The 18,481-nt window shown below is 42.8% G+C and overlaps 1 protein-coding gene across 4 annotated transcripts; it reads right to left on the reverse strand.

Moving 5' to 3' along the window:
- Positions 1-199: 199 nt before the first annotated feature.
- tppp (tubulin polymerization promoting protein) lies at positions 200-17,899 on the reverse strand. Of its 4 annotated transcripts, none has more exons than XM_023824310.2 (5): positions 17,682-17,896; positions 8,527-8,607; positions 6,275-6,601; positions 3,373-3,526; positions 200-2,848 (listed from the first exon to the last, which is right to left on the reverse strand). In XM_023824310.2, exons 3-5 carry the CDS (start codon positions 6,595-6,597, stop codon positions 2,645-2,647), a joined length of 681 nt encoding a protein of 226 aa, XP_023680078.1. In that variant the 5' UTR covers positions 6,598-6,601; positions 8,527-8,607; positions 17,682-17,896; the 3' UTR covers positions 200-2,644. The 4 variants fall into 4 exon arrangements, with proteins under 4 accessions (XP_023680078.1, XP_023680077.1, XP_023680079.1 ...); XM_023824309.2 differs by lacking the exon at positions 17,682-17,896 and adding an exon at positions 9,862-13,410; XM_023824311.2 differs by lacking the exon at positions 8,527-8,607 and having other exon boundaries at positions 17,682-17,899.
- Between the last annotated feature and the right edge of the window lie 582 nt (positions 17,900-18,481).

An 18,481-nucleotide genomic window follows, 5' to 3' on the forward strand; every position in this document is an offset into this window, starting at 1 on the left:
GGGCGTGCACACAGGGAGGTGAATATCAGCGGGATATTCCGTCCTCGTCCATCCGGCATGTCTTACAGATTGTCACGAACGCTACACTTTCCCCACAAGTAATTCCTTAAAATGAGGTCAATTTAGCACAGAAGCATTTTCTTCTTTTTTTTTAAATTTCCACTTTATTATTATTTACCATTTGAAACAGGAGCATATGCAGATACTAAAGATTTACCTTTATTGAAAGAAACAATGTTGAAAATCACATTGCATGCACCAGGCCAACACAGATTTCAAATCAACGACATTATTACACTTCCTAAACAAAAGGTGCACAATATTTTGGTATTAAACACACAAAACATAATCTAACACTTTGAAATTAATAGTGGAAATAAGCTAATTAATGACATACAGCAACTGTATGCCAGACGTATCACAGTCCAAATATAGGCGTGAATCGTATATCCTACTGTACTGTATTTCTTGGCAAATAATTGACTTAGGCAGTGCTTAAAAAGTCACATTTACCCTGATGTAATTACAATGGCACTATGATACACAACAGGTTAAAGAAATGCTTATAGCTTGGTGTAATAGCTTAATACGTCAAAGTAGTTCACAGATCATTTCTTTTTATAAGTTTAGAAGGTCAGGTTCTGCAGACATACATCTGGTATGAGTTTGAGGAGCGCTGCATATTCCGCCCAGACCTTCCTTTATTCAAAACGAAGTGGAATGCAGCGGATTTGCCAGTTTGTGTGATTTGATGTCTTTACACCTTTAATTGCTGGTGGAAGGAAGCGATGAGTTTTACTCTAAGTAAAACTGTTCAGAGCGACTGAGGGTGAGACTGGGCCCAGATTAAGCATCACAAAAATATCTATAGGACAATTTACTGCAATGAAATCTAAAATGCACAAACTTTACACTGCTGCTCAGGAATCAAGATGCAATTTCATTGCATTATATATATACACACACATTATGTATGTGTGTGTTTATTTATTATATATATATATATATATATATATATATATATATATATATATATATATATATATATATATATATTTATTTTTAAAAAAAATAAACACACACACACCATGGTGATGACACTGTATCTGCCTGATGTCTTGGTAGGTTTTGGTAGGGACCCATCCCCCCACCGGCCAGCCCATGTTTTTGTTCCCTCCCAGATCCCAGCAGGACCTATATTACGGCACAAAGTCAAGATGTGTATTACCCTGGTACCTATGGGCATGAGTGCAGCCATTATAAGTGAATTCTAACTAGTGGTTATCCTACTGCCCCCCAGTGTCCAAACATTGGTCTTGCTGTATTGGTTTCATGAAACACAAAGACGAGAATTCAACCTACTTAGACAGAGTTAGGGCAGATAAACACCTGAGCCCATACTTGAAGTTTCCACCTGGTCTCTGTGTTATTCCTGCAAGCATCAGGATCTTATTTTTAACTGCAGAACTTTTTCATCCTGAATATACGGTGGCTCCACATGCTATAGCCAAGTGCAAGAGGATGCAACGTAGACACCAAAGCCTTTTAAAACAATGTCAAATAGGAATGGGAATTTAATAGAAATCTACAGCAAAAGCAGGCCTAAACTGGGTAAGCAATGCTACGGCGAACAACAGCACAAATACCACGAATATCTTTCACTCCCAACCACTTACTTGAAAATCAGTTTTGATTAAAACCCAGATAACTACAAGGGTTTGTGGATTAGGGAGCCTTTACAGGAGCTGTGATGACTCGCTCCTGATGAACTGTTTGTGATATTAATTACAAAAATAAAAACTGACATGCACCTCAACAGAAAAAAAAAGATACGGAAGTTAAAATACAGTACTGATAACTTATTATTATAATGGTGAATAGAACAGGATCTGCGATAAAAGGATTTCAGTTTTATATGACTTACAGAAAATACATACAATCTTTCTGCTTAGAGAAAAATATATTTTTTATGAGACGACTGTTGTTATGTTAGTGAATAACCTAAGGAGCTGAATGAAATTGGGTGATAACTGTACCAAAAATGTAACCTTGAATGAAATATCTAAGGAAAAAAATTTATATTTGACATACTACATTAATCTAAAGGCAAACTGTTAAATTTGTTCAAAATATATGTCCACTTAACTAATCAGAAACTTAAATGTTAGGCAAAGGAAAAAAAAATCTGAGAAAGCAGAGAGTGCTGGTTGGCATCATTAAATAAATGAAAGTATTTCAATTTATGCATATCTGCAACACCGTTTTATGAAGGAAGAAATAAATTAAATTTAAAAGTGCAACACTGAAGTAGTTAGTCATCTTTGTGAAGCTTTTTTTGGCTGCCATGTTATTTGCTTCTTTTTATCTGTTTATGAGCCTCGGGTCTCGTTTCTCTCCCCCATCAGTTTGAGATCATGCCGGAAATGTGCCTTTCGAGAGGAATGTAAGCAGTCCATGCTGTCTGTCTCCGTCCCAGCATCTGTAAACTGTATTCCAGTTCTCACACTTCAGAAAAATGAGCTCACTCAGATCTTTCACTGAAAAAAATACATGAGTGAATTCAGTCCTGTCCGGTTTTTGTGCTTTTGTGGAACATTAATACCATGGGCAGGTGCCTGTCGCGGTCTGGTCGCTCGCTGCTTTGTCACATTTGCTTGGGGCCGGGCTTGACCTTCTTCTCGTACGAGCCGGCGTGCTTATACCCTGAGACGTATCCGGATGTGTCCACCATATCCACACGGCCCGCCTTGCCCTTGCCCCGCCCCGTCTGGTCGAAGCGCTCCTTGTGCGAACCCGTGAACTTGGTGGTGTCAGTGAGCCGGGACACGGTCGGGGAGGCCACAGCTCTCTGGTGGAGTGTGATTAGGGGGGAGAGTAGGGGTGGGGGCAGGACAGGAGCATTTTTTTAGCAGTCAAAAAAAAGGGAAAAAAAATGTAAAAGGAACTGAGAAGAAACAGTGTAACATTTCTGGAGTTTCTGAATCCCTATATCTCTAATTTTCTAATATACACTGATACTATTTAACTACTGAAATGTTCCAGAACTCTTTTGGGTACCTTCTAAATTTAATTAAGTATCAATGCAAAGATGAGCGTGGTGTCTGAAACCCATTTATCCATGATTACTTGATACGTGCAGCTGTACAACAGAACTGAATTCTGTAATAATATTTGAAACTACATAATTAGCAACACATTATTTTGCATGACTTTGACTGATTCAGCATGCTCGGGGGTGCCCTGAGTTCATCGTGAGGAACAATGCTGAGTTGCATTAACTGCACTTGCATGTTTAGCTGCATGGCAGGCATCCTCAGCAGTGCACTCTCCCACAGAGACCACCTGCAGGACCGTGGAGGCCGCGTGACTTACCGTCACCCCCAATATGACCGGCGACTTTCCTTCTATCATCTTGAAGATCTCCTCCGCAGCATCCTCAGCTGACTTCTCCTTGAAGCGTTTCATGGCCAGCTCCATCAGCGCCTCCTTAAACTGGTCAAACGTGATGGTGCGACAGGACTTCTTCCTGATATGACAATGAGTGTTTCAGTGGGTTAATATATTTCAAGACATTTTGTGCCCAATGTGATCCCCCTAGTTTAATGCATGGAGCAAAACATGCACTGCACCGTTATACAGAGAACAATAGGCAATCTTTTTGGGGAAAAAAGAACACAGTTTGTACCAACTCAATGACTTTTCAACAGACTTCTTCAAGCTGAAAGAAATTAGGCAGGTCAACCCTAACAGCTTAACCCTAACAAACTAAAGTCCAGGAACAAAACCAAATAAGCACTTTCCCTACTGTGAGACATACCCACTTAAAATTCTTAATCGACTGGAATGTTCTCTATGGTTATTATGATATATGTTAGGGTGGTAGAGTTGCACTCCTCCGTGACTGATGGTAATCTATTCTGCAGTGCTAAATTTCTATAAATAACCCTTTCTCATTTAGAAATTCAAGCTGTTTTATTTAAAACTTTTTTTAATATTGGGGACAAAATGTAACAAACTGCACAACACTCATGTCCATATGACACTAAAAAGAACATAGTAACACAAACACAAACACCCATTGCCATGGAGATAAATTGTGTAAACAAAGCCAATAAAGGCCACTGTTTCCCTGGGTTACCTGCTGTCATAGTAACAGGCCACAGTAAACACTGCTGTTTGGGCTTATTATTAATTTGACTTCTCTGATGACCGGTTTGTTTGGGCAATCCTTTACAGTCGAGCTCCCCAGAGTTTCAGGCCTCCTGGCCCATTCTGTGCTGCACAGTGTCAGACACAGAATTCTACTAAGTGCAGCTGGTGTCTTAAACCCCGGAATGGTGTACATAGATCTTATAAATCGTCCCCCTGTATTATGGTTTATTTAGATTTTTAACTCAATGTTTTAACACATAATTACACAAATAGTGACATTTGTTCTTGAACCGATCTGATAAAAATATATGTATATATATATATATATATATATATATATATATATATATATATATATATATATATATATATATATATATAACTCTCTGTTACTGACTGGAAGGGATATCACTGCTAACCTTGTCTGCGATCCGTTGATCTGGATCCAATCATTAAGAAAATTAAATGCACATTATTAAAAGCACTGTCACAATGCATCCCAGTGGGGATTTAAAGACGTGCAGTGTAGACTGAGTGCCAAGGCATCTCCAGCAGAACCTGAGTGATGTGGATACGTGAGTGATGTGGATACGTGAGTGATGTGGATGTGCAGCAGCAGCTGCCGTCGGCTCCGTGCAGGAAGCTCAGATCTGTCACCAGGCCTCATGAAAAGCTGCTCTACCTTCTGGCTGAAGCCACCCTCACGCTGCTCTCTTAAGCAAAGGGGGTCTGAGCCACATGGAGAGCTTGCGCTCTGTTCAGTACATTAAGCATTTCTGCTTTCATAGAAGGCTTTGCTTTATGAGAAATTCCACAGCCTCATGGAACTGCGTGACCTGGCTTCACTGACTGGCTCAACAGATTCACTTTCCTGATGAAAGCAACTATGCAACTTCACCACCTTCCTATCCTATCGTCGACACACATGCAAGTCTGAGCGAAGTGCTTGTGGTACCTGAAGGACAGTAACATGGAGGCCCAGTGCGACTATGAAGAATTTTCTGCTGGAAACCAAGGGATTTAAACCTGATGCTTCTCTAGCCTGAAGAACCCAACATGTCAGCCGACCTTGCAGAACTCACACCAAACAGTGGGCAAAGGGTAACACCCAGTGTCTGTGGTGAACACCAGCTCCCCCAGAGTGATGTGGTTTCCTCACTGCTGCTCGCACCCCCTTCTTGCCCCGGGGCCCTTTACAAACACGCCTGGGGGGTTAGCTGCTCTTACGGAGACCATCACAGTGGGGAAGGAACTGGCCCCCAGCACTGCACTGAATAAATATCAATTAATTCTGCCCTAGTAGCTCCTAATCTTCCTTAATACCCCCCACCGACAGCATGTCTGAAGGGACTTCAAACTCACATCTAATTTGTGTATTAAAGTTACCACATACTCTGTTTAATTCTGTATCGTACCCAAAAATAGTCTTTTTAGAAATTAAGTGAGGTTTACCTATTGCCTATGAAGCCGATTAAACACAAACATGGCTAGTTTAAAAGACCCTGGGCAGCGTGTGGCTCAGTGGGCTAAGCCTCTCTGCCTGTGATCAGGAAGTCGCCGGTTCGAGCCCGGCCTCACCATGTCTGTGGGTCCTTGAGCAAGGCCCTTAACCCCCAGCTCCCTGGGTGCTGCGATGGGTGGCTGCCCTTCGCCGCCAGGGTGCTCTCACCTACAGAGAGCAAGTTGGGGGGGGCACAAAGAGAATTCCCCCACAGGGATCAATTATTATACCTTTGGTGCATTTCTCTTAACGTACAGTGCAATTTTAGCAGACTCTGAGCAAGTTCTGCATTGTGCCAAACAAGTCCGGCAACCAGTCCTGCTTACGGCTCCAATTTCTTACCTCACTGTCACCCATCAGAAGCAGCAAAATTAGAAATTCTCTAATAAATCTCTATGATTTTGAGCCTCTGCTCTCTATCCCTTTCTTTAAAAAATCCAGTTATATTTTTGCAGGAACTTATACCAAGAGCGGCAAATTGCAAACACTTCCAGCTTCTGCTCGGTGCTTCAAACCCAAAACACGACCCCACGAGAGCGTCCTTCTGCTCCCTCTTTGACTCCTTTTCCACAGGAGGCCACATGCTCCATTTTAACCAATGGGGGAAAGACGCCAGCATACTTGACTTTGGAGAAGACGATGTCGACGTCGGTGAGCGTGATGCTCTTGCCGTCGATGACGCCGCAGTCCTTGCACAGCTTGGACCAGTTTTTCCCGTGCATCTCCTTGCCGGTAGCGCGCGTGTCCCCTTGGATGGCGAAGCGACGGAAGGACTCCTCCAGCGCAGTCAGCTCCACGGGGGTGGAGGAGCCCGCCCCGCCCTCGCTGGTCCCGTTGGACTCGGAGGACAGCCGTTTCAGAGCCCGGTCCTTGGAGTGCTCGCTTGGCGGGCGCAGAGGAGACTGGTGGGGGTGCTTCGCCATCTGGACCTTAAACTCTGCCATATCCCTGGGGGAGAATAACAATAACAGTGAAATTAAGTCATTTTCTGTTTTGCTAATACTAAACAGTGTTTCAGAAGATACAAAATTAAATAGTACATACAGTGGAACCTCGGTTCTCAAACTTAATCTGTTCCAGAAGGCTGTTTGAGAACTGATTTGATCGAAAACCGAATCAGTTTTCCCATTAAGAAATAATGTAAATTCGATTAATCTGCCTCAGATCCCCAAATGATTGCATATTTAAACTTGTATGCATACCTAATGCTAAAACCATAATAAAAACTTCAAAACACATAAATACATGAAATAATTGAAAATTTAACTGCACTTTACCTGTACTGTGGAGAGCTGGCATACAATTATTTCCTTTGTAAGCTCTATCGTGCTTCACACAACGTACCTTTGGTTTGCTGCTACCAATAACCTTAGGACCCATAGTGGCTTATTTAAAAATAAAATAGGAGCAACAAAAGCAAACAAAAAAAAAAAACCACAAGAATATTCAGTGCACAGTGTGGTGGATATGTTCACTGCGCGACCGTTCACTGCACAGTTTGGTAGAGACGTTCACTACGCGGCTGTTGGTGGCAGACTGACTCACACACACGCATCATCGCCGGCGTTACGCGTTAAAAGGTACCTGCTCTGTCAGGTGGGCTTTAGCGCAAAAGGGTTTTTTGGTGAAGAACCATCAATACATTCGGCAGCCAAGACATTTATTACCGAAGAACACGGACGAGAATCGAATTGTACGAGAAGTGCGATGTTCGGGAACTGAGGTTCCGCCGTATAAAATAGTACAGTGGACTATAGCTTCACATCCCCAGGGCTGGGGGTTCGGTTCCCATTCCCAGCTCTGTGCATGTGGCATTTTCTCCCTTTGTTGGCGCGAGTTTACAGTTGTAAGTTTGCACCCTGTGGGGGTCTGGCATCCCGGCCAGGGACCCCCCCCCCCCCCGTGTCCCCTGGCTCATCACAGCCTGTATTGGATAAGCAGTTACTGAAGATGAATAGACAGATAGAGAACAACAGCAAAACAAGACAAGGGAGGTAATGAGAATGACACATAATATGAGGAAAAAAGACTCATTCCTGAGAAACAACATGAGCTGTTGCTAGTCATAAGTGGAACAAACCTGGTCCAGCTCAAATGCAGCCTCTCCTAATAGCAGGTAACCCAGGGCCCTTATAAGATCCATGGCCTGCAGAATAAGCCACTGCAAGCCTGGGCTGTAGGACAGCTGTGAACGGACCCTGTGTGGTAAAGCATTCTGGCACAGAGATGACGGCTAAAAAAAGGCTCCATCCAGGACCCACAGTGCTGGTGGGGAGGGACAGGACCCACAGTGCTGGTGGGGAGGGACAGGACCCACAGTGGTGTTTCTTAGGTAAACACGCTAAATTAAAGACTTGGACTTTCATCAATGGGACAAATCAGGCGGGTCCCCTATAAACCACTCAGGCCGTGTTGCTTTTACGGCTCCGAATTGTTTTGCAGCATGTTAATGTAACTTGAGTAGCTGGTCGACATCTTTATTACCCGGTCAGTCATTAATCTAATATTATAGTGGGGCGACTGGTGTACTTTTGCTTTGTCTCGCAAGGTTCAAGGAACCTTCAGGAGCCGGTGGGGGGGCCTCTAGAAATTTGGAGGGTGTTATAACACGGGCCCTGAACCCAGACCAATCCAATTATGTTCCAAATATCATAGGATCGCTCTCACTCAGGGACCAATGGTATTACCCTAACCCCCCCCCCATTTATAGGTTTCATTAAATGCATCATAATTGCACGTTCAATTGCAGACGTTTCCCTTGAGAACTGAGGGAACCAGAGTACCTTTGTAAATACCTCACAATTTAAATGAAATGGTAAAATCAATGATGACATAACGACTAGCCACATCCAGGGACAACGCTGCATACTCACTCAGAGTCCGCCGTGTCCGGACAGCCGAATGCTTGCTCGTTCGAGCTGCTGGAGGAGGAGGAGTGACACGATTTCTTCACGCTGCAGAGACACCAGAAACAGTGCGTGGCTGGATGCGTGCGATTGCATTACCGCCTGTGCTTCAGCACGAGTGTCGGCTTCTTAAAGGGCAGGGAATCGTGCTCTGAAACTGTAAAGGTAGCAAGCAGCAAAATCGAGCTACAGGAACAAGCAAAACGCCTCCTGGACCACAACATGGGCAGCTTGTCCCGAAAGGCAGCGAGAATCTCAGGGACAAGACACACTGTTTAAACAAGCAAATATTAGCGATTGTGTGCATTACTCAAGCATATGCAAGGTGTTACGCAGGAAGCCATAAAATAATATTTGTGATATAACTATATGTCACAACTACATATGTCCCAAGGCAGTATATCCATCCATCCAATGATTCACCTTCTAACCACTTGGTCTGCTCAGGGTTGAGGGGACAAAGTTGATTTAGATCCCTGAAATATCTCTAATAATGCATTATTGGGGATTTATAATTTTACCAATAACATACTAGCTTTCAGCCTTCTGGCAGAATCAGATATTTCTTTTTATGTAGAACAGCTGTAAACATCTGCATGACACAAAAATGCAAACAGCTCACATGAACCTCCCTAATACTGCCCACTAGTCCTCTACACTGAGCCAGCTTTCAACCACTCAAATTCAACTCACATACACACACACACACACACACACACACACACACACACACACAGTTCACCAATGTCAGCCTGATCACAAATATCTGAGCATCACCTCCTGCTATTTCCAGACCACTTTCCATAGTGCATCAATAAGTGGTGTTTCTAAGAGTTCACAAGATTCGAAGCCTCTACTGCCTGCTTCGAGTCGCTGGGCTTTACTTTGATGAGAAAAGTTCCAGAACCTCGGTATTTTCTGTCCCATTACTACCTTTCCGTCGTCATCTGATTAGAAAAACAGCAACGTGACTGTAAAATGTAACGTAACGCTCAGCAGAAATGTAGTAGAGTACAAAGTATAAACATTTGCTGTAGTAGAGTAAAAGTCTAGTGTCCACAGCTAATTCTACTTAAGTACAGATATGTGAAAAATTTACTTATATACAGTAATGAAGTAATTGCACTTTGTTACTTTCCACCTTTGGACATTTTATGCCAATTTGGATGGACGGACATGAAAACCCTGCAATACACAAGTCATAATAAGGGTTCATTTCCAAAATTCTCCCGAGCAGAACAGGACGGGTCCTGATGCACACATCTGCCCACCTCGCAGTTACCAAAGCTGAGGCAGACTCACCTGGCAGTCGCTCCCATCGCATGCAGGCTGCGCCAGAGAGAGAGCCTCAAACGGCCCAAGCTGGCATGGTTAATGGGCACCCAGCCGAAGTGCCAGACAGCTGCTTCACCAGCGGCTGCCCGTCAAGGTTCACAAGCCAGAGTCTCACTGAAGTCTGGAGTTACAGGCCAAGCTTAGCTCATGCCTACAGCTAATACAGCGGGACAGCCCCGCCACCCCCGGTTTTCATTCGACAGACTCCCACCCTTTTTCTCCCCTAAATGGGTGGAACCAGCTACAGTCATGTAGGGTTTATGCAATGTTTGGATGACATCCAGAGGGCAGCAATTATTAAGCGAAAAAGCAGCACTGAATCTATTCTTATTTCACTGAGTCTGCCTGCTTCGGCCTGTAATAAAACACATTATATTTGAGTTTTTTTATTTAAAAGTAAACAAAGCATAATTAATCACAATCAATACTGCCATTCATCACTCGGACACTGGGTCACCATTGTGTTGTCAAGCGTCATCTCTGTCTGCTGTCCCATCCCCCGCCCCACACAAACACAGTGACATCATCCGGCATCACCGGTGGTGGGATAATCCCCCAGACACAACAGGTGCTGATGGGTGCGTTCGCGTGCGTATGCGTGTTTAGCTCTGCATCACTGGGGGTCCCCTGGGTGACATTCAAAAGCCAAGAGCAGCCGGAATATCTCGAGACTCTTATTTGTACTGAAATGTGTGCACGAAAATGCACAGATGCTAAAAATCGTAATAATATGTTGCTCTCAAAAAAAGAGGCACAGAATTCTTTTTTTTTTAAAGAAATGCACCTTAAATGTCCATCATTAAAAACTGAATAAATTGAAGCAACAGTTAATGAATGGGTGTCCTGGGATGTTGCATCCACTAATCCACTGAAAAGGACAGGAGGTTAGGGTTAGGGTTAGGGAAGAGGAGTTAGGGTTAGGGTTAGGATTAGGGTTAGGGAAGAGGACTTGGGGTTAGGGTTAGGATTAGGGTTAGGGAAGAGGACTTAGGGTTAGGGTTAGGGTTAGGGAAGAGGACTTAGGGTTAGGGTTAGGGTTACGGAAGAGGACTTAGGGTTAGGGTTAGGGAAGAGGACTTAGGGTTAGGGTTAGGGAAGAGGACTTAGGGAATCTACGATTAATCAGACTGCATTTGATGGACACATGGTGAGTTACATTCAAAGCACAGAACAAGTACAATACAGACAGACAGACAGATATCTATCTATCTATCTATCCATCCATCCATCCTAGTGGGAAATTCCTTAATGTTGCATTGTTGTGGCGTCAATCAGCCCATGACCTGGAACGCTCTCCATGACACTATCCTCTGTATGTACTGATTAACTTGAGGCCCCTATATGCAAAGCAGATCTTGTAAAATGTCCTATTTATTTACTGTGACGCCCTGACACTTTCCGAAAGTGAACTGTGGTCTCCTTTGTCTTCCGTAAAGAAGAGCGGGGGGACAAAGGCACCTTTCAGGCCCTTCAATGGGGGCTGTAGCATCTCGAGTGCTGGACCCAGCACAGCACTACACTCCCCTCCTCCCCCGCCGTGCATTATACTGTTCGTTTTCTTTATAACTGTGTAGGTGCACATTGTACACAATGATTATAGTATACCAAAAATAATAGGAATATATTCAAAATCCAGATTAAATCAAAAATCAGTTTTAAGGTTGATGTCAGCAGCCTGTTATCTTCTGTACATTTTGTGCTCCCTAAACTATCATGTAGCTAACACCGCGATCCAATTCATCGCTGAGATTACAAATGAATTACATTTTTTTTAACTTTAAAAACCTGCATTTCAATATCAGAAGCTTGAGACGCAAAAAACATATACGGACAGACAAAATGACTAACTAGCAAGCTGACTGTGCCAAAGCAAAAACATAATTCTCTGAATGCAATCTATTGGTAATTAGCTAATTATCCAAAATGCTAACTGCCGTTTAGCTCATATAAATGAATTGCATTCTCATAGCCTGTTTTATTAATCACGCTAAAAAAAAATTTCAACAGAGTGACTGTCAAATGAATCTCATGTTATAAGGAGCTGTCTGGAACATATGGACAATATTAGTGGGAATGCGATGCTAGCGGCTGATGAGTGAATCTACGTAACAATTCATGATGAATGATAGTTATAGATGCGGGTCAAGGTTGTGCTTGTTTTTCCAAGTATCAAAAGGTTCTTTTTGATAAAACTTTGTGGGACCAGGTATAAAAACCCTATAAGTAAATCAAACTTCAAATAAACTCGATAAGACAAAAATCCAACCATGCACTTAAGCAGTGTCTCCAGTAATTTGAAGAAACCGCTTTATAAACAATGAGATTACGCTGAAGGAAGCCAGATGCGAACCTGCATTTCAGTACTGTATTTACATTTAAACAAAGAGTTTTCTGGTTGCAGTGGATAAGGCAGGGCTTTAAGTTCATAGATCTTGTCTCTTCTAAGACTAAAATATCTGAGTAATGATAGAGAGGATTAATTTCCCGTATTTCCCGAGGTTATTACAGATGGGTGAATTAAGGGACCCTGTCGGATGTGTTAGCTGTCTGAGTCATTACTGCATGCCATTCCTTCCAAATTCCTGCAGCATGCTCACGCTGATGTTGTAAGGTGGGTGTGGCTTCCAGGGCAGGGTGGAGCCAGGTTACATTCTTTTGCTTCACCTGTTTCCTAGTTCCAGGCATTTAAGACTGAGCTCTGGAATCAAGATGCAGAGTTGAATAGCCCTGCTCTAATCAAAGAACTGAAGGTTGCCAGATCATGATTTAGCACTTGTGCACTTGAGGCAAGTACCTGAACCTCTCCTGCAAGCGGAATCGTACGTAACAGCTGGACCAGTACGCAGTGGGCTACAGCAGCCTGGCTGGTGTTTAAACCCATCACCACCTGTGCATGGGGAGCATCCATCTGTCCCCCTGCTCCCCTGCCCCAGCAGTCCGACGGCTCGGCCTGGCACCTGCGCTGGAACGTGTCTGTGCCAACCGGCCGCAACACCCGGGTCTTTCAGTGGCAGTCCCTGTCCCCGCTCAGTGCTGATGACATCACCGCTCCCTCCGCCAGACGGCCCCTCGTGCACGCCTGTCCCACTCTCCGCCTGCACCTCCTCATGACGCCTAAAATAATCGTGCTCTTCTTACACTCCTGAATGTCTTGCCTATGTCTCGTCTCACACAACTTTCAAATAATCCAACCAGAAATTATTGGCAGAATCACCACCATCGTGAAAACAAAGAAAATCTTTACGAAAGTACAGTAACTTCCACAGCGATTTGTTACTTTTGTCATACTTATGACAGCGGAATGAATAGCCCCCTCCAACAAGCCTATGACACCCCCGCCTGCGATCTGTTCCCGCGCACGGCCAACGAGCGCCTGTGATGGAAACGGCTTCCCAAGTCCGAGAATCCCTGCACCGTGTCACCAGCGGCGAAGGTGTGAACGGCTTCGTGTCAGTTCATAAAAGGGAAACATATTCTTTCTGTAAACAAAGCACTCTCATTCCAGTGGCACTAGATTAAATACCGGAGCGGAGGGGGGTGGGGGGTGGGGGGGGAATGCACTGCTTTACTTTCCCAGATCACCTTTGCAAAAGCTTTTTAGGGATGACGGAATGTGACACACACTTCACACAAGCATAGATGGCAATCAGATAACCCTATAGATGATCTGTCTATACCTGCATATCTGAGAAGATTATTTAAGAAATAATCCAATCACAGACCTACATCCCACACCAGCGGTGAATCATTTTTTTTCCAAACTCACTGATTACATGTATCTAATTTTTGACACATGGATGTTAAGTTTGAAAGTCAATACTGTATTGAATATTTTCCTGCATATATGTAAAAATGTGCTTGTGCAAATTAATCAGGTTGTGGTTGATATTGCACACTAAACAGTTTATTATAAGGAGTCTCTTCACAACACACAGATGCCCTACAGGCCAGCTGCCAAAATTCTTCACACTGGGATCAAACACTGCGCTTCATTATACCTGGTTTATTTAATCATATTTGACCACTGCAGTGGCAAACCCAGTGTCTAAGTCAAAAGCTATTTTTATCCATGAGCATAAACCAAAAGAGGGAAGGAGATCGAGGTTAAAGCAGGACGGAATATTTTAAAAGTAGACCAGTTAACTCAGCTTGTTACCTTAACATATAAGTATTTAAAAATGAAACACTACATTATAAAACATTATGATTTATGACAGAAATCAGTGGCTAACATGTGATCCAATGACACCCATGTGAAACCAGAATAAGCTCCTAAAATGCCTGTATTTCCTCTTCATAAGCTCCTAATTCATAACCACATGGAACAAATATTCATTAGAAATGTTTACCAAAGCTTAGTCATCATTCCGTTTTTTTATTCACTTTGACAAGTGAGTTGAAGTTATTTCACTAATTTCTCTCTGGTCATTTTGTTTTACTCGGCCTTAATGTCATACACAGCAGATGAGAAATAAGGAGATACATATACTTTGAAAGTTGGGACATGAGTCTTAGACTTCGTTAGGTCTTTTCATGCAGTCGGGCTTGCTCATAATGTTTGACTACATGTAATCCAGGCAATGGGATTAACCATGTTGAACATCTTTAATGTATGTTAGGACATACACTTGGTGGTGTCTACCTGGCCGGTAATGTTCGCTGGCACGAATTATCGCAGCACTGTTTAGAGAGCAGCCTAAAATAAAGACGCACTTTTGCGAGATGCTTAAAGACGCCCTGGGACACCGAGGCTCGATCAAGGACAACATTTTGACGCCAATAATGGGAATACGAAGGTTCTTTGCTGAATGACGTCGCCAGGAAAGAATGTGGCATTGCGTTCATGAGTTGGGGTCAGAGTCTCCTGCGATGCATAGTCACAAAGTTAATTATTAATTATTAACAATTAATAATTACTACCACCGCACTGCAACATATTTTCTGATTAGGCCACTTGAAATTAATAAATTGTTTTACATGACTCAAACTTCTAAAATATTGGTGAGTAGGGGATTTTATATTTTATATTTTGGCGAAAAGACGAACGGCAACAGAGATATACTAAAACTAGAAAAGTTCTCAAACAGCTCGCGAAGGGTAATATTACTCGGTATATTGATGCCCTGCCAAGATTTTAATACCGTGGGCCCACACACAATCTGACAAACGATAAAAACCATTGTCCGAGAAGCGTCAAATTGAAAAATCCGAGGCTGACATTCAAGATTTTTCACCCACAGTTTTTGAGGTGAAAAAAAACGATTTTTTGAAAAATATAAAATATAAAAAAAATCGAGGCGGCACCAAAAAATTGAGGCGGGCGGCCATGTAAAACAATGTATTAATTTTAAGTGGCCTTATGGACAATACAGAATCCTAGCCTAAGAACTTAATTCTTCTTCCATGATTTGCCTTACTTTACAGCTCATTGGGAATACCCCCCCCCCCTTCATCATGCATGGACAGCAGGTGGACAAACACTTAGGAAACACCATCAGTCATATTACCCTGATTGACAGCTAGCAATATGTTTCAGGTGCAAGATGTCTGACAGATTCATACATTAGTTTTCAATCCAATATGTAGAGCAGTACCTAAACTGCAATACTGCAGAACAGTATATACCTGAACCTCATAAAACCTGCAAAATCATTCGATGTGCCAAGGGACATGGTCCCAAAGACATGACAGCATACGACAAACATGTACAGACTGCATCGGTCAAGAGGAAGTATGACCAAACTCCCCCAAATTAATCTCCCTCCCTTTTTCCCCACATCCGCACAGGTTTATGTTTGGAGAACATTCAACCTTTCAACCTCATGATGTCGTGCAGCTAATTATGGACATTAAACTCAATGCTACCCCAAACTTCTAAATATGCACTAAGTACTGCTGTGGCTGACTTTCACAGACTGCGTGTTCATTTCTCTTGATTAACACACACATACACTGTATACAGTATGTTGAATATCCCAAACAGGGGGTTTACCAGCCTTGTGCCCGGTGCAGCCTGGCATGGGGTCCAGGCAGCACCCTCACCCTGACCAGGACAGCTTAATTAGAAGGTGAACAGCTGGATAAATGCTGAACATACAAAGGAAACGGTTTGGAATCACCAGCAGTGAAACTCTGTAATGTATAGCTTACAAACATTATGCAAAAAAAAAAAGTCAATAAAAAAAAAACATCCTCATTCAGACTCCCATCCACCTCTGACCTGCACCCATCCCTGCCAAACATCCCAAGGCACTTACTGTCTCTGCAACAATTCCCACTGCAAACCATGTGGCAGCTCGGGCAAGTGAAACAGAAAGAAGAAAGTAAACCAGCCAAAAACGACAGCACTGCATTTTCACCCTAGATAAGAAAGGCTGATATAACTCATGAACTGACCAATCACTGCCAAGCCATTCCACATTCCACATTTCCAGTACAGATACTTAGCAACTACAGTGAGTGCGCCACGTTTCAAATAATTATACGCCCAGTTGGAAAGCATTTTACATAAATAAGTGTGGAATTCTGCTAATCAGCTATTGTGTATACAATAAGTCACAATTTATGGGTTATAACATCCAGACTGCCATTACGTAAACATATAGAAGAGTAACAGGAATTAAGAAAATAGCTGTTGTTAAGTGCACAGTGTGGGTGGGTGTGTTTAGCTGACGGCCAGCATGCTGTGTAGTTAACATTGTTAAATGTTTGCTAATTATTTAATAGCCATAATCTGAATGCATTGGCATTACGTGAGCGTGTTTTCACGTGCGCCCTGATAATCTGTAGTGGCAATATCGCAAGTTACTTTAAAAGCATGCCAACAATGCAGAGCTAAAAACACAACCAGAGAGACTCCACAAAAAAATGAAGTGTTTCACAAATCAAGTCAAGAAGACTAATTAAAATAAAAACGAAAGAAAAGCCTCCATGAAAATATCCTGCAGCTTTTATTTGGTAAAAACCCATAGTAAATGATGATCTCAGCGAGCCTGAGCTGGAAATACTGGATGAAGATATTAATTCAGGATGTAACCTATATGCACCAGGATATCAATCTAAAATACAAATTTCCGAGACTTATTTCGAAATCGCTTCTCCCGATTTACAGTCGGTTGTAAGAAATAACGCAGAAGAGCTCCGAATATATTACTGAGAAGTATATTTGTAGACTGCGTACGTAGTATGTTTTTTTTCTGCACTCCTGATCCATGTAATATACATTACCTAACAATAAAAACAAACGCAAAACAATTTGAAATGTTGATACATGCTACATCCTAATAAATGTTCGCTAGACAGCACCGATATAGAAGAAACGGGACTTACGTAAATGTATGATAAACAACGTGGGCGGGGAGGATTCACGTGATTTTTGTTATTGTCAAACCTACACTGAAATCTGCTCCTGTGATGCGCCATGAGATCACATCATCCGATGTTTTCATATCAACAAGGATCTAAAACAATTTGAATTACGTTTCACTTAATAAAACAATGACAGCGTAAAATAATTTATTGCTGTAAACAAAACCCGGTGATCCGATTATTCTGCGCGGTAAAACGAAAGGGAAACAGAAACCGAGCTTATGTCAAACGTTAGAGGACAAAAAATGAAATGTACTTCCTGATAATCTCCGCGTAAAACATTGTATAACGGCAGATGCACGGTTGAACACCCGCAGAAACACAACTGTGCTTTTAAAGGCTTGAATGGATCTGACAAACGGGCAAATAAAACCGACGCAACGACAGAAATAAGTACAATACAAAGACGTATTAATCACCTGGTTGTTGCTGGTCACCGCTTTGCAGTTCTGGATCTTCCGCCAAAGCAATTCCACAATATGAGTGATATAGAGTGACAGGCGATCAGCTGGAGCTGAACCTGCGCGTCCCCCGCTCGCTCCCCGCGCCTTCGCCCGCCTGAGACCCGCTGCCAGCTTGCCGCAGACGGCCAGCGCGCTGATTGGCTGCGCTGCGTTCCGCTCACTTGTTCGAGTCGCGTCTCCTTCTCCTTTTTTTCCTCCCCTTCTTCTCGGTGATGTAACGTGAAACGATGTCTGGCTTACATGAAGTATTTTCTTTTTTACCCTTAAAAGGATTGCGGGACCCGTTGTGGCGTCTTTGAGCCGAAGATGTCCCTTTTAACGGGGTTTTTAAATGCTTCGTAAAAGTCTTGGAGTCAGGGTCACGGTTTATTTGTATTGGTATTTTTACCGACGTTTGTTCAAAATAGTCGTGTAAACCATGTACTGAAAACTCGTATTGGAAAATATTGGCCCTTCATTAATTTTAACAGAGTGGCACATCGATTAGTGCTGCTGTTTAATACTTCTAGAGTTGGTGGTTTGAATCATACCCCTCAGTTTCTGTTCAATTTTCCTGTTCTCTCCATGGTGCCCAGATCTCGCCCAGGACATCTGGTTCAGCTCCAAAGTTCCATGCTGGTTTCTGTATCTCTGAGGGAGCCACTCCTCACCACCACAGCCCAGGGCTCTCTAATGTACTTTATCACATTGTCCCAACCTTGTGCCCTATACTGCCTCAGGCTAGAAGATAGATTCAATTAAACTGAATCTAAATA

The sequence above is a fragment of the Paramormyrops kingsleyae genome, chromosome 9, assembly GCF_048594095.1.
Source record: "Paramormyrops kingsleyae isolate MSU_618 chromosome 9, PKINGS_0.4, whole genome shotgun sequence".
Lineage (NCBI taxonomy): Eukaryota > Metazoa > Chordata > Actinopteri > Osteoglossiformes > Mormyridae > Paramormyrops > Paramormyrops kingsleyae.